The 23088-nt window shown below is 32.3% G+C and overlaps 1 protein-coding gene across 3 annotated transcripts in view; it reads right to left on the reverse strand.

Annotated features, from left to right (window-relative positions):
- SNX13 (sorting nexin 13) overlaps positions 1–23088 on the reverse strand; it is a 131978-nt gene that overhangs the window by 16554 nt on the left and 92336 nt on the right. For 2 of the 3 annotated variants that reach the window (XM_010349340.3, XM_074379570.1), the window contains 5 exons: positions 18131–18235; positions 17418–17550; positions 13150–13187; positions 9607–9676; positions 5119–5291 (listed from right to left, as the gene is read on the reverse strand). In XM_010349340.3, the coding sequence (XP_010347642.1) occupies positions 5119–5291; positions 9607–9676; positions 13150–13187; positions 17418–17550; positions 18131–18235 (519 nt within the window). The remainder of the gene's footprint in view (positions 1–5118; positions 5292–9606; positions 9677–13149; positions 13188–17417; positions 17551–18130; positions 18236–23088) is intronic. The other variant, XM_003938679.4, reaches the window with a different exon arrangement.

Here is a 23088-nt window from a genome sequence, read left to right on the forward strand (position 1 = left end):
ATCAGAAAATAAAAAACATTGTCCAAATATTCTCAAAACACAGTTCTATTATTATTTATTTAAAAAGTATTTTAAATCAAGAATGACAGACTCACATAAATGAAGATGGATACTGACCAATAGGGTTTCATATAATAGTCTCCCTCATGTTAAGATTGTTCAAAATTTTCAAAATAAAAGGTTTTGAAAAAATATTTTCCTTAATAAGCCTTGGACCAGTGAATAAAGTACCAGCAAATAAAAAGGCAAATTTCAAAATACAGATAGTAGCTAATTATAATCCTGTACATACACAATTATAATAAATACTGATACCTTTGCCCCATCAACCCCATTAAACATAAACTCATAGATTACACTATCAAAAAAAAATTAAGAACAATTTTACCTTTGTAAAATCACAAACACAAAGTAAATGTGTATACCATAAGTCTAGTACTTAACAGACTTAACATTTGGATGCACCTTCAAAGGTCCATCACAGTAATCTATAATACCTTGCTAAAACACAGATTTTTAACCATGCTAGCTGCTAAAATAGTGTAAAAGCAGTTATTTAACTAGTGACTGTACGTGATCAACAGCCTAGTACCTGAAATTTCAAAGAGCCTCACCATTTTTCCCATTTGATACCTATCCTAAAGTGAAACAAACTTTTCAAAACAGTATTTGTTCAAAACAACAACGTCTCTGTAAGGAAAACTAATTCTTGGTGGAGAGATTAAAGATAAATAAAAAGTATTAGGATAATATTCATCCCCAAACTGGAAGACTGTGATACATTGTTAAAGTAACGACAAATCTAACGGCTGCTTAGAGCTAAAATTTGAAGAAGTTCATTATACGTTATACATGAAAGCTAAAAAGTGGTTTTTTTGTTCCCGAATTGGCAGGAAAACCAAAAAAGGGTAAAGGCAATTTACATAGAAAACATTATACTACAGCAGTATTACCAAATTCGGTGATTCACGAAAGTATTAGAAATGGGTCCTCCTGAATATCACATGTCAAAAAAAAATTTGGGGAGCAAATTTACTTTTCCAAGGTGTCCTAAGAGACATTTCCTCCAATATGACCTATCCACATTATATTAAACTACTCGCTCAATTTTAGAAAATATATATATTTTTTCTGGCATTACCAAGTCTTGTGGGCCTGTACTGTATTTCCTCAAATTCATGTTGAAGGCCTATCAGTACCTCAGATTATGACTGAATTCAGACAAAGAGATGATTAAGTTTAAATGAGCCCCTTAGGGTAGGCCCCAAACCAACGTGACCGGTATCCTATCAGAAAAGAAAATTTGGACGCGCTAAGAGATAACAGGAATGCATGCACATAAGGAAATGGCCATGTACGGACATGGCAAGAACCCTGCCATCTACAAGCCAAGAAGGGAGGCCTCATGGCAAACCAAATTTGTCAATACCTTGATCTTTGATTTCTAGTCTCTGGAACTGTAAGAAAATCAATTTCTGTTGTTTTGGTTCACCTAGTTGGTGGTATTTTATTAGGGCAGCCCTACCAAACTAATATACCAAGGAAATACGACAGTACCCAATAAAATAGCAATTTATTTCATAAGCTTTAAAACATTAAACCTTGCTACTAATAAAAAAAAAAATAACAGTGTTTTTTCCTAAAGCCTAAATGACTAAAACATATTCCTTCTTAAGTTGTCTGTCTGGAAAAGAAACATAAATTACTAACAATTTTCTCAAACTATAAAAGCAAGGGAGAATATGCAAAAGTGTATACTCTGTATTAATTCATCACAAACTTGCTATTTGAAAGATTATTTTGAAGAACAAGCAAAAAATTGCCCATTCCCTGAATAGTAATATAATTTCCTCTGCCAAAAATTCACGAAACTGTTTTTTAAAGGCACATAAACAAAATTAGAAATTCACCAAAAAGAACTAAAATAAATTGTAAGAGGATTTTAATGTTTACAAAGAATTCAAATACTACACATAAATAAATCATGGATATTCTGAAATCAAAGATCTTACTTTTCTACATTAAACACACCAACTTTAGATTCCTAAAATACTGATGGAAAATTTAAAGAACATATTTGAAATTTTGTATTAAAAGAATTCAAGATTTGTTTAACATAGGTGCACATTTTTACTCAGTTACCTTAATGAATAGCTAATTAACATTTAAATCATTAGTAGTTTACCTATACCTACGTAGATTTCACCAAATAAAACAGAAATGCACAATAGCGACTACACTACAAGTTCTTAGAGCCAAAGACTTGGTTTGTCTTTTTCCATGTTATATTGCTAGCACCAAGAAAAGTACCTGACACATAGGAAAAACTTAATAAATATTTGTTAAATCAAAGAATGAGCAGTTCAGGCAATTTCCAACAGAATGTCATTTAACATTTTAATTACTTTGTTTTAATCCTTATACATCTTCATAAAATGTCAAATAAGATTATTCAAATTTTTAAAGAAAATAAATGATAGCTCATACATTTAGCTTGTTATGTATGTATATATGTATGTATGTATGCATGCATGCATGCATGCATGTATTTATTTATTTACAGAACAGGGTCTCACTCTGTCACCCAGGCTGGAGTGCTGTGGGGGGATCTCGGCTAACTGCAACCTCCACCTCCCAGGCTCAAGTGATCCTCCCACCGCAGCCTCCAGAATAGCTGGTACTACAGACAGGCACCAACATGTCCAGCTACATTTTTGTATTTTTTGTAGAGACAAGGTTTGGCCATGTTTTCTTAGCTAGTCTCAAACTCCTGAGCTCAAACAATCTGCCCACCTCAGCCTCCCAAAATGCTGGGATTACAGGCATGAACCACTGCACCCCGGCCTTGGAAAAATGTCAGATCATGAAAGTACATAAACAAAATGAAACTTCTTTTAAAATAATTTTACTTTAAAAGTTCTATGCAGTTACTATTTGTTCATGTTAACTGGCTGTACTGTGACCCACTGCTGAATTACAAGTTGTTACATTTTTCTTCCATTATTTTATTAGGGATTTGAGTTTTAAAAATATAGATAAGGCTAAGCTAAAAGGCAAACACCCTAAGTCTTATTTACAGATAATATTTTACTGAAACCTAATTTTCATTTAAAAGAGGAGTTTTTAATTTCTTAAGTTCTGTGAGCAATTTAAATACTTAGGTAATCACAACTACTGTGACTTTATAAGAAACACACACACACACACACACACACACACAAACACACACACAGAAACACCAAGTCAAAACACATCCATTTCACTTGCACTGAGCTGTTTGAAAAAGAATTGTGCTGTATCAATTTCATGTAACTTTTGGTGCTGAACTGAAAGGGGAAATTTCTGTATGAACCATCCTCTTACAGTTTTCTTAAAAGGTATGTTCTTCATTCACATTTGTCAATATATAAACATAATGCCTATAGTTACAGTCCAGAACATTTAAGTTAGGGAATGATTATTCCTCTTAACTAGAAAGAAAATTACAACTATTTACTCAAAGAATATTTCATATTACACTAAACTCTCTTTAATTTGCAAGTAAATTAACCTGCAAATAAATAAAACTACTCTTACCAGTTCAAATTATTTTTTAAATTATCATGTTTGGATAAAGTATAAGGATGAGAATAAAAAAGATATATGAGCTATATGCTTTTAGAACAATATCAAACAGGTAATTTTTTTTTTTTTTTTTTTTTTTTTTTTTGAGATGGAATCTCACTCTGTCACCCAGGTTGAAGTGCAATGATGTGATCTCAACTCAAGGCAACCTCCGCCTCCCAGGTTCAAGCAATTCTCCTGCCTCGGCCTCCTGAGTAGCTGGAATTACAGGTGCCTGTCACTATGTCCAGCTAATTTTTTGTATTTTTAGTAGAGATAGGGTTTCACCATGTTGGCCAGGCTGTTCTTGAACTCCTGACCTCATGATCTGCCTGCCTCCGCCTCCCAAACTGCTGGATTACAGGTGTGAACCACTGTGCCCTGTCCTCAAACAGGTAATATTTTTAAAAGTAAAGCAATTATTTCTTCAATGTGGGGCACAAAATTAATCTCTGCAAACAAATCAAGCTAAACATGAAGAAAGGTTATATTTAACCTAACAACAGAAGAATAGGTATGTCCAAAGTTATTAATTTAATTTTCTTACTAATAAAAAAGTCCTTTTAATAGACGCTTCAGAAGTCAACATTAACCTGTTTTTCATTACTTTAAAGCTATTAATAGTTTATCTCACTCTATCCACAAGATATTTTAATAAGATTATCATGGTGCCAACTGTAGATTTTCCACTACCAAGTTAAAAAAGATATTTTCTGATTTCTTAAGTAGTACCATGTCATTGCAAAGCTTTAGTTCACCCAATCAGCTGTCACTTTTAACTATTACTGGTTTAGTAGCAGTTGTATACCTTAAAACCCTGAATGAATCGAGGACTTCTGAGTTAAAATAAATTTCCATTTATTCCAATTCATCAAAGATCTTTTATTTTTTTAAGTTGAGAAAATACTTAATTAAAAAATAGGACAGGGAAATAATTTCTTTAGATTTTTTATCTTTAAGAGTCCTTTTAAATTACTTCTATAAAACAAGAGGGTTTTATTAGTAAGAATTGAAAATATGATTTGGTTAATATTAAATTTATTTTAGGTTGTGATTCAAAATAACTTCAGTGATGTATCAAGGATTCACTTCACCATTACACTGCTAGATGAAGCTGCCATTTAAACTAACCTCTAGGTTTAAATTATGCCTTAAAAAACAAAAGCACAAAATGTCCTACAGTAATCCCTATCCCTACTTTGAAACTAAGCCCAAAAAACTCTGAAAAGCGCAATACACACACGCACACATTTTAAAATCAGAAACATGTATTCACTTTAATTTTCCAAGATATTTTTACCCTTGATATTTTGTCATTAGTCCACAATGGTTAGGACTGATAAAGTGTTCAACATTTATTACCTAAATGCTCAGATTAATTCTAAGATTTATGGTGATTATACCAAATATTCTTACCTTTTTAAAAATTAATATCTGAGCATCCTCAGAATTATTTGTAATCAAAATCAAATCAAGAAACAACATAAAATGCACACGTTTTTAAAACTTGATTACCTGTTCAGTGATTCTCATGTGGAAGTCATGGAAGTCACTATAACGACGATAGGTTTTCCACATTTCCTCACTGTTTAGGTTACGCCGGTGTACGGTGATGGCATATAATGCATATGTCTTGCCATGATCATTACAAACGCCTGCCACAGCATATGGGTCATAGTCAGCATATACTAGTCATTTAAAACAAAATGAAGAGGAACAAAAGACACAAAAAAGGAGGAAGACGAAGAAAACAAAAAAGATAATATGAAATGAAGAAGAATCTGAAATGACAGACTGAGACAAAAGGATGTCCCCAAAGGAAAGATTCCCATCCTCCATGCTCACATCCATAAGGTATTATATATAATGGCTATAACACAAAATAAACTAAGTTTAGTGTGACACTATCAACCACAAAGCAGTATCTATTACGATTCTCCCTTCCAAAGAGCTTTCTGTTACCACATCACTACATCATTACATTACTACATCTAACGTAACTCAGAGTGTAAAATTAGAATTTCTTAAATTTAATATAGAAAAAAATAAATACGATTTTGTACTAGCCTTCACTCTTCAGTTGTATTACAATTAAAATCTTTACAACTAAACAGCAACAGCCACAGGATAAGATTTATCTTCTGGCAATTTTATTTTTCTTTGACAATGTTAAATAGTTCACAAGTACAGTTTATTCTGGGCATTTTTTTTTTTCAAAGCATTTTCCTATTAATTTGCCACATACCAAGCAAGTCAGGTAATCTTTAAAATCAAAGCTCGTCCCCATTTTGTACTAATCTTAAGTAAGGATATACACTTCAAATACTTTTCTTTAACTTGTCTTTCTGATGTTCCATTTCTTTCTCTTTCTGCACTCTAAAATCTAGTCTCCAAAAGCTGAGTCTCTTCTTATCTGTATCTGGTGTATTTCTTAATCTATCCTCTGATCTTAATTTCAGTCAATGTATTTTTTTATCTCTAGAATTTTATTTGGTTTTCATAGTGTTTATTCTTGTCGTAGGATTTCTTTCTAGGAATATTTTTAACATACTTATGACCCAATCTATTAAGACTGGTATCTCCAAGTTCACAGGATGCAAATTATCTGCTGGTTCTGTTGGCTTTCTCTTATTGTGGTTCCTATTTCTTTCTGTTGCTATTAATTGCTTTCTGTAAGCTCATTTCCAACTGGTTTTATTTCTCCCTGGGTGTTCTAAGTGCCCTGGGCTAAGGAAACATTCATATTGAACAGTGTCAAGTGTCACCACGCTAACTGCTGGTTTCAGTGATTCAGAAATAATTTTAATACTAACTCTCTAGCATGAAATTTTGTGATACATAATCACTTGAGAACAGCTAAGTCCAGACACACCCATGATGGGATACAAGCTGGGCTTTCAATTTTTTGTGGGTGACAGACACCATTTCCAATCATGATCTTGACATTTCTTGTTCTTTCTGCTGAAGGTAGGCTAAGTTTTCCTAGTTCCTCTTTGACATCAAGTTGCCTTTTGTGACATTAGGATTTATGTGAAGAACTTTATTCCAGCTTCCCACAGCCTTGGCCCATCCTGCCTCTTCTAAACCAGAGGACATGAAAGTGCTACCTACCAAAATCAAGACCTGGTCTTTATGCTATATGAGCCCCTTGCTTTAACATCCCTTCACTTCCCTAAATTTATTTTTCCTCATGGTCTATGGCATCTGTAGATTTCCCTTTTCTGCTCTTCTTGTAATACTGTTTTCAGCCTTTCTATGTGTGGAAGGCAGGATTTCCCATAGCAGTTCAGACTACTATACTAACCAGAAGTCTAAAACTGATCTTATAAATAATAGATTACACTGATTCATAATTGTGAATAAAAGTGGTCAAGTTTTGGGGCTAAATATTTTGCTATTTTGTGTATAACTCGGCAGAAGAAGTTCAGTACAGCTTCTTGGTAAATTAATAGCATATAAGTTAGAACTCCCTATTGGCAAGAGTAGTTGGACAGAAACTCTTCCCAAACTTTCATAAAAATTTTACTAAGATTTGCATTTTCTTTTCAAAATTGTCTTTCATTCCCTTTCTATGTAATATTACTGTTTCTAAACTGACAAAATGTATGCCTAGAAATACACTTTGGACACCTTGCTCTGTAAGTAGCACTACTATTCACTGTTCATCTTGTCTAGTTATCTTTCTCTCAGAGACTGATACAAATCAAACAGCACAACACTTTTTAATCATGTTAGAGAACCACCACTTCTCAATGGAGTTAGCATGGCAACAAGGGAATGGTTTTTATCAGGTGTGTCCAAGATAGGATTGAGAAAGGAAAATAGAAAGCAGAGGCCAACTAGGCAGCTAACCATCACAAATTAAAAATTAATAAGAACAAGGAGAATGGCAGGGAACAAAAAATGAGAAGAAATATAAGAAAGCATTCTAAAAAAGAATAATCAGGATTTGTCAAAAATCCATAGGCTTGGAAGATCACCCAGGGTGCATGCACCATAGGAAGAATAATGAGGTAATTATAAAAGAAATGCAGAAGACATCAAGGTAATTTGACTTAAAGGAAGATAAGGTGGGTTACAGATACTGGTTTTGCGAAGATGGTGATTTATCAAGAAGGGTTTGTTTTTGTTAATTAGGCCAATGTTACTCATAGCAGGTGATCTGCAAACTATCTGCTAATAATTCTTATTCCGTAAAAAAAAAATAGCACCAGAATGTAAATCAACTTTATTACTAATCATACTGTTTAAGTTAGCCAATACTTTTTAAAGCAAGACTTCTCAATGAAGGAGGCAATAAACATACTAGACTACCACTCTTGTGTGTGTACTGCTTCCTCGGACCATTCTTTCAGTAGCACTGGACTAGTCTATAAGGTCCTACTTTTTGAAACAAAGATGTTAAAGACACAGGATCTAGAACCAAAGAGACTCTGAAGTCCAGTTGGTAAGATATTTATTGAACCAACAATCAAATATGATGCCTGTTATGCATAATTACCAATGTAATTAATTAGTTCCATAACAACCTTATGAGTTACGTAGTATTGTTATTATTGCCATCCCATCCTACAGATAAGGAAATTGAGATACAAAGAGAGAACTTACTCAGGTTTACCCAGCTATTTTTTTTTTTAAACTAGACCTTAATTTTAAATGTCTCATCCAACTATTAATTGGCAGAGCTGGGGTCTGCGCCCAAGGAATTCAGTCAAAAAGTTGTACTACTCACCACTATGCTGCCTCTTCAGTTTTTCTATGTGTTTGTCAGGCAGAAATAGTTTCTTTTTTTTTTTTTTTTTTTTTTGAGACAGAGTTTCGCTCTTGTTACCCAGGCTGGAGTGCAATGGCACGATCTCGGCTCACCGCAACCTCCGCCTCCTGGGTTCAGGCAATTCTCCTGCCTCAGCCTCCTGAATAGCTGGGATTACAGGCACGTGCCACCATGCCCAGCTAATTTTTTTGTATTTTCAGAAGAGACAGGGTTTCACCATGTTGACCAGGATGGTCTCGATCTCTTGACCTCATGATGCACCCGCCTCGGCCTCCCAAAGTGCTGGGATTACAGACTTGAGCCACCATGCCCGGCCTAATAATTTCTTAAAATTGCCTAGCACAGTGCTTCCATACATTTTAAGAAGTTAATAAATACTTGTTTTATTCCAGAAATCTGGGGTGAACAAATGTCAATTGAGACTTCAGTTCCAGTGAGAAGAAAAAGGAAACAAAGATATATTTTTAAAAGATGTAAATTAATGTCTTCTAAACTATACTATACTATAAAAATCTCTTCAGTGGCTAAAATCTAAGCATAAAATTGAATCAAGGCATATACCTTAGTATGTTTACACTTCAGTATATATGACAAACAAACACACTCTTGTATTCTAAGAACAGTGAGAGGTCAGATAAGAAAATTGTCATTATTTAATACTCATTAGTATTATCTAATAACTTAATGGCATTGATGAAAACTGATAACTTTTCCTGGGTTTACTAACAATTCTCCATGTATGCTGAATAAGCATAAAGTTTTAGAGACTTCTCACTCCATTCAAGCACTTCTTGAAGTTCTGTGAACTCCTATAATGGGGGGGCTTCATTTACTACAGTTATTTAGCCTGACTTTGTATGTATGAAAACTAAGCCTGAACTAAGATCGCTCCAGAAAAAATTTAATGAGAATTATACAGACAATTATCAGCCAGACCCAAGCATCAAAGAGGAAAAGAATGGTTTCAGAATTTATTAGAAATGGTAAAACACTTAGAATTTAAGCATTTTCAAATGTTGATAGTGACAATCTTAGAGAGATCAAATACCCAAATATATAAGCACATAAATATCATAGAATTTAATGAAGAACATGCTTCAGAAGAAAAGTAAAAAAAAAAAAATATATGACTACAGAACAAAAAACATGGTTAGTAAAAATAAATGTGAAAAGTAATTTATGGATAATAAATAGTTTTAATGCAATAATTATACTTCAAAGTCTCTTACCAGTGTCTGAAATGTAGGCATGAAGTTGTACTGAGTCATCAGAAGACACATTTGAAAGGTCATCTAAAGACTGAGAAAAAAAAAAATCAGGATACAAATTTTTAAAATTTTATAGGAAAAAAAGTGTCAAAGATTTCTACATCATATATGCATTACAATTACTCATTTACATGCATGTAAATTATATATTATTTCTATCCCTCCATCCACTCCATACACAATAATCTTTTCTATTTAGGCTAATAGAAAAAAAGCAAAGATTAGGAAACAATAAAACAAAATAATTTAGTAATAAACAATCTATTAGATTATTTCATCCTTAATTGCTTGTCCATCTACTCTAACTTGTTACTTTTCAACTGTGGTCCTTATATGGCAAGAAAATCTAGATAAAAATAAATAGACATATTCTTAACATTTATGTTGAAATATACCAGAACCAGCTCTGTATTTTTTAACTTAATATTTTTGTTAATTTAGAAATAATTTTTAAATTTAATTCAGAATCCTTATCTATAAAATGAGAATACCACCTAAGTTACAGAATTATGTGAAGATTAAATAAGACATAGAAGACATTTAGAAAACTGCCTAATGTAACAAATCTTAGCTATTATTCTAATTATTTATTAAATGAGGTGAATCCATAGACTATGATAGATTTTAAACGATTAATTTTCAAAAGCAATTCCATAAACAAATTCCTATTGACTCAAAATGAATCTTTTGTAACTACAGCCTTTGGGTCTAAACTTCAAAAATGTTTTTGCCACATATACATACATATACAAATACATAAAAAGGAACACATTCATACAATGAAAGCAGACTGCAGAGTTAACATGGCAGCCTACAACTGCTCTGCTTAGACAAGACTGATTCCGGAATCTGGAAACTTAAATTTAGGGAAGATTCCCAGCATTCCTTAACCAGTAAGAGTGGTTTACTATACCTAAACTATCTATACAAGAATTGTTTATGCTGAACACCTGCTTTCCTTCTGGGAGTCTGAAATTTTGGTATGTGCAACGTAATCTGCCTCCAATAGAAAACCTGTACATTTAGTCTCCAATGAGTTTTCCTGGTGGCAACATTTTACACATGTTGTCTTGCTGATTTGGCTTTATAACCTTTCATGGTTAAGAAATTCTAGCCGTAAGTCTATAGTGGGCCCTGTGAGTTTTCTTAGCAAATCACTGAGCCTGGGAGTGGTCTTCAGGACACCAAACACATATAATTTAGACATATTTCATGTATTTACATTATTCACACGTCACATATTCATGTTACATAATTCAGATATATTTCACACTTTAAAAATAATAGAATGTGAATGAGCTTTTGAGTCCTAACATAATATTATTATTACTAAAAAAGTCATCTAAATGACTTAAATGCAACCATTCATATGACACAAAGTCACTTAAGGCAACTGCATTCTAAGAAGGGAAAAAATATATCTACTAAAAACTGATTGTTAGTAGAAGCAAAATGTGATAATTCTATAGAGACAGAATTACAGAGATTTTCTACAGATAATCCACAAGACTTCCCTGGTCAACTCAAATGGCAAGGACATCAAATTAAATGAGATCTAGTCCATGCTCTACTACAAATACCTTAAGAGACTTTAGCCATATCAACTACTTTCTCGGATTTCAGTTTCCCAATGGTAAAACGGGGCTAATACCTGCTCTACATCTCTGTCGGGACACACTGTGAATGAAAATACTTTAGGGGGAAAAAAAGAATGCACTTCTTTTTACGTGCTCAAGAAAACATTTTAATAGAAATAGTACAACATTTACTTCAACATTTTTATGTGAAAGAAGACTCAGAGGAAATGGAATATTCTACCAAATTTATATCACCTACTATAACTTCTTCTGTTTATAAGCCAGCATAGGTAACACAATCCACTTTTTTAAACAATGCGTTATTAATAATGGTAACCTTCCCTTGTAACGTTAACATTTAAAATGCTAAATGTATTTATCTCTTTAAACATGTTAGCATCTCAAACTATGCAATCCAAAAGTTGTTAAAAGGCTTTGTGGAAAAAATGTCTTTTCATCTCATTTAAAATACGCAATTTGTAAATACTATTTTTGTTACATATGATAAAACTATTAGTTACAGTTATAGTACACAAGTAAATATCAAGTAAACTATAAAGTTACAATTGGTAAAATAATATTTACAAAACTACATTTGATTTAGAAATGTAAGAACTGATTACTTAAAAAAGAACTGTGATTTCAAAACATGTTCATTAATGCTATATTGAAATAAGCACAATTTGCAAAGTGCTCTTTAAGTTATGGTTCTTAAACTCCTTGCAAGCAAAGGTGTTTTTTAACACTAAGACAAAACTTGAAAACTTCAATTTTACTGTGATAGTTAATCAAACACAACCATAATGGCACTAACAGAAATGCTTATAATTTACCTACCAAGCTACCTATGGCAAATGTATACAACACCAAGCACATTAAATATCTCCTTTGTTTAGTATGTTGGAATAAACTATCGTGACATAGTTTACAATCTTAAGCTACTTTTAAAATGCAGATATTCACTAAAATTTGCCTACATGGTCCCACTACTTAAAAGTATGAATTAAATAGATTTACAGGAACAATAAAATACTCCAAGTCACTGACCTCAAGTATGACCCTTTTTTTGATTCAGAGACTATTCTGGTTTATATTAACATGTGATAAGAGATTTCTCTTATTTGGAAAAGCATTTATTCCAGACATGGAATAAAGAAAAAATCTTTTTTACTAGTGTTTAAACATTTACACAAGCATTACAAATGTGAATACTAAAAACTTTCAAACCAAGGAAGAGTTTTGTCACATTTGGAAACTCTGCTGTATAATGAACATTATTTTTAACACTTCCTTCAAGCTCTAGGATAAATTTCTTTTTGTTTAAAGCTCTAGACTGTAACAAGGAAATGGTAGTAATACCAAATGATTTAGGGAAACATTTTAAAAGTTACAAAGTATCTGACAATTCTACCACAGATTTGCCTTAGTGTTTTACTAAATGTTATAATACAGTAACAAAACATTTACTCAATAAAGTTATTTTAGAAGTAAACATGGTAATATAGATAACACCTAAGAAAAATTACCTGTAAAACATATAGCTATTACAAAAGGTCTAAAACAAAAAGTATAAACATTTGTGTGTCACAAACTAACTGCCTATCACAGCAGTGGTCAGTAATTTAAACACATAAATATTGGAACAGAAAATAACAAAATCAATTTATTTATAAAATGCACAAAAGCAATTATGCAGGTGTAACCTAAGCCAATTTTTAAAGTAAAGATAAAATATTTTTAAGTTCTAATTCATAGATACCTTATATTGTGAACTTAGCATTTCTTTAAAAGCATAGTAACTTTTTACAATACTAAAGGATGATTTGGGGGCCTGTTTATATATAATGTATTTACCTATGTTAAGGCTCAGTCTTTTACACTATTTTCAAATCACTTTCATAATTAAAGTACCCATAATAGTACTTACCAAATTTATGCTTCCTGTAGGAGACCCATTAAAAGATTCTGCAGGGGGGAAATTCAACTTAGTATACAGCAAAAAACTTTAAAATAGTTCCTTTATCTAAGGTTCAAACACCAAGAATGAAAGTCACATAAGCCAAGATATAACAGTAAAAAAAACAAAACAAAACTGTGGAACACTCCCAAAAACTTGATCCCTTAAAGTTCCATGCTGTTGCAAGCCAGACATTTAAATGACAATATAATATGTACCTGATAGCTGGGAAAAAACCAAAAAGGCATTCGTGTTCAGGAGAGAAATTATTAAATGTTTTTATTCTCATGGTATCAAATTAAATTGCCTAATACAATGTAAGCATGAGGAAAACACTGCGGAATGAGACCCATTAAGAAACATCAGCACTATTTTTTAACTTCTGTCTCACTGGATTAAGAAAGATTACAAATAAAATAGTCTGTAGTGTGAGGGATAAAGAGCCTGATTTTTAATAGGTCTATTAAGTCCTCTTATTCTTGGTGGTAGATTTTCTTGAAAACACTGGAAGTCCAAATTTTTACATCAATATACAACTAACAGACAAAAAGACACTTAAAACTCCATATGCAATGCCATTTAATTAAAAAGCAACTAGGAAAATTATGTTAGAGAGTAAGTCAATTTTAGGTTATTAACATTAATGTCAAATAATAATCTTTTCCCTTAGGTTGTATCATAAATCTAAGAAAATTAGGTTACCAGTTAAGGTGTTCCTTTATTAAATATATAAACAAATCTATGGTAAAGCAATATTCATATACAGTTTAATGCAAGGTTTCTAGCACTTAAGAGGTTATTTATGAATTTGGTTCTCTAAATGGGTCTTCAAAAAAAAAAAAAACAAGACTACTTCTACAAGGAGGCAGCTGATACTGCCTTCTAAATTTATTGTAAATGCTAAAGAACATTTCTTGGTTCTTCAGCCCTCTGGTTACAAAAAACCGGGAATTGCACCTAGGATTATCCTTTGGTGATACTTAAAATGAGTAAATAGTACTCCATCCTCTTTATTCAATTATATGCTATATGCCTCCTACTTCTTCTGTGGTCTGCCCACCTCTTAAATCTTCCCACCAAAGACAAATCAAGTTAAAGGAGAATTTGGGAGCAAAATAAGACAGAGTTTACTTTCTTGATCAACAATAAGAAGATCCAGAAATACCGTATGAAATCAATCTTGGTCCACATTTAATCAAGAATTTGGTAACTATCTACAAATATTAGAAAATGAAAGAAAGCAATGTTCAATATGGGGAGAAAAATAATGGAAACATCAGCACTATTTTGTAACTTCTGTCTCACTAAATTAAGAAAGATTACAAATAAAATCAGTCTGTAGTGTGAGGGATAAACAGACTGATTAAAATTAAAAAGGAAAGCATACTTCATATAATTTTAAAAGACTGTGAGACCTTCTTTTAATAAAGGAGAAAATATCTACTTTTAAAATAATTTAATAACTAAAGAAAGTAATCATGAATAGAGAGAAAGGGCAAAGGAAGAAATGAGGAGAAAAGGAGAGAGGAGAGACAGTAAGCAAAATCAAGCCATCCAGCTAATTCTCTACCTATTGTTAAGTTTGGTTAAATAGGAATGAAATTCCTAACCCAGCAAAGAAAAACCACCAGAGGATACAGTACTATGCCATATGATAAGATGTGGTCCATTAATTTTATGCTCAACTGTAGACTACTTTTTAAAAACAGCAGCTACTCATTAATCCCTAGATTAGACAATTATTTCAGAATATCTAAAATGTAGTTAAAATTTCACAATGTTTAAAAAATACATGTAGCACTGAGTAGCTTAATTTTAAGTCAGAAAACTAATTTATAACAAAAAATGTGGAAAGGCCTATTTTTGATTATATAATCTTATAAAAAGGTAAATCAGAAGCATTACTATTTAAGAAACGTAAACCAGTGGACTAAAATCTAAACACTGACAAAAACAAAAAGCTGACAGTTATTTTAATAATAATGTTTCATATTATACCCATCACTCCACAAACTTTTTTCAAATGGTTTCAAAAAAAAGGATAGGTAATTTCACAGTATAAAACTCATCATTAAGAAACACAATATTAGAAAGCAATGTCCTAGAAAGACAGTAAGATATGTAAGTATATAATCTCAAACTGCAATCAATGATTCAAATGTGAGGGGTTACTCAATGACTGATGTATAAGAGAAGCATATTTACTTCAGATCAAAACCAGTTCCAGAAAAAAAGAATTTAATGTACTTCATGTTTTAAAAAAATACAGTATATGATTGCGATTACTTCCAATAGTTGTATTGAAGAAGACAGTCTGCCTGCAAAGATATGAATGGAAGCTAAAAGTCCATTTAAAAGACTGGAAGAGTTCTTAAGTTATAGGATAAAAAATTACTTCCATAGAATACATTGCTACTGTCACCAGTTTAAATTACACATTACTTAGAAGACCATATAATTAGGTGGTTATGACTCTGTCTTCTCTGAGTCATACAGCAAATCCATTTCACAAATACTAAGAAATTTCTAAAATAGATAAAATTAGTATAAACAACGGAAACTTTTATAGCAGTCATTTTAGGATGGTTAGTTGACACAGAGTTGCTATTGCAAATTTCATAGCAGCTCTATAAAAGAACATTTTTCAACAGAGATAGTAAGTACAGATATATATTATACAACAAACCAGAGGTATATTAAATTTTACTATTCAACTCACAGAGAAAAAATTTATTTTTTAAAAAACTTCCTTTATGCAGTCAAATGCAGTTAATAGATTATTCCAATTGTACATATAAACTTGAAAGAGTATTAATTAAAAAACCCAAGGCATCAGATTCATAATCAATATAAAAGTTATTAAAATTTAGATGTAAACTTTGGTAACTAGATTTCTTAGATAATTTAAAAAACAAAACCTCACTAGTGTAGACAGAAGGATAGGAGGTGGAGGAGAGGAGAGACTGGGAGACTTCCATAATAGAGGTATTTTTTAAAGTAGTGCTCACTATCTAATAGCTCTATTGTATTTCTATTCCCAAGTGTGCTTGTCCATAAAACCTATTCATAAGTAAATGGTCATAACTGAAGCACTTTCTTAAAATATTTAAATCTCTTCCATTTACTTTTTATTGACCTTGTTCATTTACGTGGTAGAACATACCAGCAAGTTCTTCAAATCCTAGATATTTAATTAGAGTTTAATAAATACTTCTGAACTGAATCACAAGTAAATGATAATTGGGCCTAAGATTTTGGAAACTTGCGTTCTAAGGGCTATGCCTCCCGCTATTCTTATGTAACAGTATTTACTAACAAAAACCGATACTTGTGTTTTACTTTATAAATCATTTTCATATGCATAATTCCATTTAAATCGAAAAGTGACTAATTTAAGATATTAAGTCTTATTCCAGATTTACCAACTCAGAAAAATGAGGCTTAAAGAAATTTAAGTAGTTGGTCAACATCACCCAGGTAATAAGTGGTAGAATGGGAGTAAAATCTAAATATTCTGATTCTTAAACCATTTTTTTCACCATAACATGTTAATCAGGTCTCATTATCCTCATTTGAAAAAAACTGATAGTTGGAATAAATGACTCATAACTTTTTCTAGTTCAAAAGTCTCTCACTCTGTGTAGGATTTGGAAAAGTATACAATTAAAGATATCTAAAACTGTAGTTTTATAATGCTTTATAGCAGGCATCCCCAAACTATGGCACCCTGAGGCCATTTATCCGGCCCCCCGCCGCACTTCAGGAAGGAGCACCTCTTTCACTGGTGGTCAGTGAGAGGAGCACAGTATGTGGCGGCCCTCCAACTGTCTGAGGGACAGTGAACTGGTACCCTGTGTAAAAAGTTTGGGGACTCCTGCTTTATAGTTTATGATATACTCTGAGTCATTACTTACTGCATATTAAATCTTCTCAATAATTCTACTGTTAATCATGAATATTAGCAAAAGAGAAACTTCCATAAAAATATTTTAGTGACTCACCTGAAAACATTCTTCTTTAAAAATTCAAGGCTTCTATAGTTATATTCTAATCCATTATTAAAATTTCAACATTTTAATTTAGTACAGTCACTAAACTTTGTCATTCATTTGTAGATTTTTAAGTACATTATATTTGGACTTCAATAACATTTTTAACTTGTATAAAAGTTCTTTTTTTGGTAAGCAGAATACATATAAATACACATGCATATACGTGTAAAATGTGTGCCACCTTACCTCCATCCCCATCGTCGGATCCTCTGAAACTAGGATCTTTTAACATGTCAAGCTCAGCTAACATGCGCACATAAAGTGCATTCTGTCTGAAGGAAGGATAAAATCTTTCATCTCGTAGCATCAATTCATATACCTTGGTGAAATAAATCAAGATATTCAACAATTAATACAAATACATGGTGATTGCTATGAAATACAATTTCACCAAAAGATACATTAAGGTCTTGCCATAATGTATCATAGTTACAAGTTGTCAGCAATAAGACTATTTCCCAACTAATGATTTCCTCTGATCCTTCCAATAACTAAATTATACTGAAAAAAATCCTACTACAATGCAAGTCACAAGACAGCATATTCTGGGAAGTACTTTCTAAAAAATGAGTATATGTAAAGGTTCAAGGCTCATATTAAAATGAATTTGAGAGGCATGTTATTTACATGGCATCAATTCATCAAATTCTGAGACTACAATATGTAGCTCTACAACTGAATTCAAATAAAACAACCCAACTTAAGGATTTTTCTCAGAAAATTAAAGAAATAAACATAAATACTGGTTTACAGCTCTGGAATTGAGAAATGTAATTGCCATAGCTTACCTTTTTAATACCATTCTACTTTTAAAAGTTTTTTTTAAACTAATTACATTACATAAAAACATTTTTTTTCTCAAAAAAGATAAAAATGATAAATGCTGTACATAATAATACCTTCCTTTGAATGTCATCAAAGATTTCAGGGGTTGGATCTTCATGATTCAAAGTATCTGCTAATTTTGCTACTAAATAGTCATCAACAGTAACTCTTGGAGATGCCTAACAAACAGAAAAAAAAAAAAATAGTAATCTTCTCTGTAATTTCTAAATACAAGTTAATAGCATGATAATACTGGAATCATATTATTGAAAATAATTGGCAGGTAAGAATCACTGGTTTGTAAATGACACCTTGATGTTTAAGAGGGCTGAAACAGGACCAAAACCTTCTCTTCCTCATGTACTACATAATAGACTGGTAAACAAACATGGATTTAAATCCCAACTTTTCCTACCAAGTTATCTCTCACTAAGCTTCATTTATCCCATCTGTAAAAAGGAGATAATACTATATAAGGTTATTTAAGATTATTGTAAGGATTACAAGAGATCTATATAAGATATACAGCATAGTGTCTGGCACACAGGAAACACTGTCATTAGGAGTCAGTGTTTAGTATTCAGTAGTACTAGATGTCCATTAATATGACTGCTGAAAGAATAAGCCATTTCATTTATTATTTGACACTAGCGAATCCTTCTGAATGGCCTTCAAAGAGACTACCGTTATCCTAAATTTGGTTTTATAAACAACGTTGCAGCAAAGTTCCAGTGTGAAACGGGAAAAAATAAAACCTTTAAAATTGTTTTAAGAGCTTCCATTTCAAAGTATACAACAATACAGATAACAGAGGAAAATACAAAATTTGACATTTCAACTTCAAAATTACTTTACTGAAAGAAAAAAACACTGAAAAGCAAGATATGTCAACAGCTGCAGCATGTAAACTTTTGCATTTTTAGTTTTGAAAAGTCTGGAGAGTAAATGAGTTCTAGAGATGATTTTGAGAAACTTACAAAAAAAAAAGCATTATTTGCATAACTTCTCTAATTGATCCAATAAAATGAGGAATGAGTTGGACAAATTAAGGAGAAAAAAGTAAACATCAGAGTATAAATACGTAGGCAAAGGGCTATACAATGTCTAATGCCCCACTGTCAATTCAACACTTTTGTTAGTACACTGAAGTAGGTTGTGTAGTGGTTGTTTTTTGAGGGGGATGTTTCGTGTTTCAGAGGGCAGTGGAGTTCCCCTGAAATACAAACAGGAGAACTGAACAACTTCAGTATGTGACAAATATTAGAGAAATATGATATTAGTTGGTTTTGCCTTCATTTGCCCTCTAAGCTCACTAAACTAAGAAATCAAAAAGGCGAATTTGAAAAATAACATTTTAAATTTATTTAAACTTTACTTTTTCCTGTATATCTCAAGTACACAGAAATGGAGTAAGCCGCATCCTACACTTTTAGTGTAGCAATATGAAACACAACCAGTCAGAATCCCCTCTTCCAAAAAAAGTAATATAAAAATAGTATTTATATGGCCAGGCATGGTGGCTCACGCTTGTAATCCCAGCACTTTAGGAAGCCAAGGCAGGCAGATCACTTGCCAGAAGTTGGAAACCAGCCTTGCCCATATGGCAAAAATCCCATCTCTACTAAAAAATACAAAAATTAGCTGAGTGTGGTGGCGCATGCTCACAATCCCACCTACTCAGGAGACTGAAGCAAGAGAATTGCTTGAACCTGGGAGGCAGAGGGTGCAGGGAGATTTTGCACTCCAGCCTGGGTGACAGAGACTGTCTCAAAAAAAGAAATATTTGTACTCATTTGTTATTACTTCAATGTGAAAATATAAGAATGAATGTTTTTCCAAAATTATCTTCTAATGTGTATGGCTTACTTTTCTATCATGTAAATGTTATTATTTAAACAAACCAATGGAATTAGTTAACAGTGTGAGAAAAATACAACAGTATGTCATTTACAATGTTTCTCTCCTCTGATATACCAATTTAACTTCTTTAAAAACTCTGTAGGATATTTAAATTTTATAGGCTATATTATTTTGTATTTACTTAAAATATAGAAAGACTTCTTCTCTATTATACTTTAAGTTCTGGGGTACATGTGCAGATCATGCAGGACTGTTACACAGGTATACACATGCCATGATGGTCTGCTGCATCCACCCACTCCTCCTATCACCTACATTAGGTATTTCTCCGAATGTTATCCCTCCCTAATCCCCCAACCCCCTGTTATCCCTCCCCCGGCCCTCCCAACCCCCAACAGGCCCCAGTGTATGATGTTCCCCTCCCTGTGTCCAAGTGTTCTCATTGTTCACCACCACTTATGAGTGAGAATAGGCAGTGTTTGGTTTTCTGTTCTTGTGTCAGTTTGCTGAGAGTGATGGTTTTCAGCTTGATCCTCGGTAGAAAGTCTTTTTAAAAGACAAATGTACATAAAAGCAGAATGTACATGCAAAACAGGTATTATCTATATTTAACAGAAATAAACAATGACTGTTCTGTCTAGTCCATGATGCAGAATAGTTTTACTTTTTCTGTTTCCTTCTCTAATAAAATACTTTCCTGAACTGCCTGTAGCCTTTAGAGTATTTTTTAATGCAGTGTTAGCACTTAATATGGTCAAACATAAAAATTCACCTTGACTTTTAACTCTGCTCTTTTCAAGCCCACCTCACACTTATTTCTTATGTCAATTCAATGTGAAGGATTAAGTTAAATAAATTTTTTTTTTAATTTTTTTTTTTTTAGAGACAGAATATTGCTTTGTTACCCAGGCTGAAATGCAATGGTGATCATGGTTCACTGCAGCCTTGAAATCCTGGAATCAAGTAATCTTCCTGGCTCAGCCTCCCAAGTAGTTAGGAATACAGCCTTGTGCCACCAACTCCAGTTAATTTTCTTTTCTCTTTTTCTTTTTGTAGATACAAGGTCTCACTAAGTTGTCCATGCTAGTCTCAAACTCCTGGCCTCTTGCAATCTTCCCACCTATAATTCCAAAGCATTGGAAACAGGAGAACTCACGTCTATAATCCCAACGCTTTGGGATTATAGGTGTGAGCCACAGTACCTGGCCTAAATATCCTTTCAACAAAATAATTTGGGCATATAAGAACTGGTATTTTATTAATTTAAAAGCACATTTTTAACTGTAGTCCCAGCTACTCTGGAGACTGAGGCAAAAGAATTGCTTGAACCCTGGAAGTGAAGGCTGCAATAAATCAAGATCACACCACTGCACTCCAGCCTGGGCGAAAACAGCAAAATTCCATCTGCCCCCACAACCACTCCCACCAAAAAAAACAGGTTTTTAAATGTGTAGAAATTTGATTTTGGTTCTCAAAAAAAACGTCCAAAAGCTATATATATGGCTTGTTTGGTAGGTAGATCAATGTTTGCCAATTAGGTCTTTTCCATGTCTAAATTCTATCCATGTCTACAATGCTCATTTTTAAATACTTTGAAGCATAATGATGTCATCATAAGTTAAATCTCTCTAAGAGGAAAAATGGTTTTTAAATACACAGATACACTAGTGAAACTGAAGTTCAATTCCAAATAAATTTGTTTTAGGAGAGAAACAGAAAATCCTGTTTAAGCTGGCTGTCCTTTTCTAGTGACTTTTTGTTTTTAATATTATTTCAAAAACAAGAGTCATTTTGCTCACTAAATGAGTGTTTATCACAACCTACATGTAACATCAAACAACTCAGGTCAGTCTGTCAATTGTTTTCTAGGCTGCTTTTGGCCTTGTCAAAGATCATCTACCAATTTTAGAGAAACTCTCTTTACTGCAATCTTTTTCTCCATTTTCATTCAAAAAGTATTTTAATTTAGAGAAGGCCTTTTTTATTGTCCTATTCTTAAAAAAATACGATTTTACCAAAGATTTTAGCATCTTTTCTATAGCCAGTAAGAATTACATCTTATTAAGCAATTTATTTTATTTTCTATTTCTTCTTGAGTTAGTATGGTAATCTGTGTCTAAAAATTTGTCCACTTTAATATGTTGTCATAAAGTTGATTAATTTGTTGTCATAAAGTTGATCATAATATTTGCTTACTCCTCTTAATTTCTGTAGGGTCAAGGGTCATGTCTCCTCTTTCATTTATGAATTTGGTTATCTGTCTTCTCTCATTTTTTTCATGGCCAGCCTAGCTAAAGGTTTGTCAATATTGTTGATAGTTTCAAAGAATCAACTTTTAGCTTCAGATTTTCCCTATGGCTTTTCTGTTTTCTATTCATTGATTCTCATAATAATCTTTGTTTCCTTTCTTCTGTTTGCCTTGGGTTTATTTCTCATTTCCAGATTTTTAAGGTGAAAACTTAAGATTGTTGATTTTAGATCCTTATTCTAATTAGACATTTTTGAAGCTACAAATTTTCCTCTAAGCACTAATTAGTTGTATCCCATGAATTTTTATAAAATGCATTTTCTTCCCAATTAAAAATAGTTTCTAGTTTCCTTGTCACTTCTTGCTGATTCAGAGGCTATTTAGAAATATGTTATTTAATTTTCAATTGTTTGTAGTTTCTCCAAATTTCCTTTTGTTCATTTCTAATTTGATTCCATTTCAATCCAAGAACGATTTCAATACTTTTAAATGGAGATGGCTTTTAAGGCCTTGCAAATGATTTATCTTGGAGAATGTTCCCTGTGTTCTTGAAAATAATGTGGATTTTGCAGCCATTTCTTGAAAATAATGTGCATTTTGCCGTCGTTAGGTGAAATAGTCTATAGAATAATATACACATATTATCCTATAAATTCTAAAGCAATTCTATTCCATATATGTATTCTATACATTCTATAATAATCTATACAATAATATGTAATATTCTATAGACTCTACAGATGTATTATACATTCTATAGAACTATAGTTAGCTAATATAGTATATATATTATTCGATAGCAGTAAGTAATTTGTAATGTTCCTAAAGTCTTGCATATCCTTGATGTTTTTCTAATTGTTTTATCAAATATCAAAAGTGGGGCATTGAAGTCTCCAAGTATAGCCACTGAATTGTCTCTCTTAC

This window comes from Saimiri boliviensis, chromosome 10 (genome assembly GCF_048565385.1).
Source record: "Saimiri boliviensis isolate mSaiBol1 chromosome 10, mSaiBol1.pri, whole genome shotgun sequence".
Taxonomy (NCBI): domain Eukaryota; kingdom Metazoa; phylum Chordata; class Mammalia; order Primates; family Cebidae; genus Saimiri; species Saimiri boliviensis.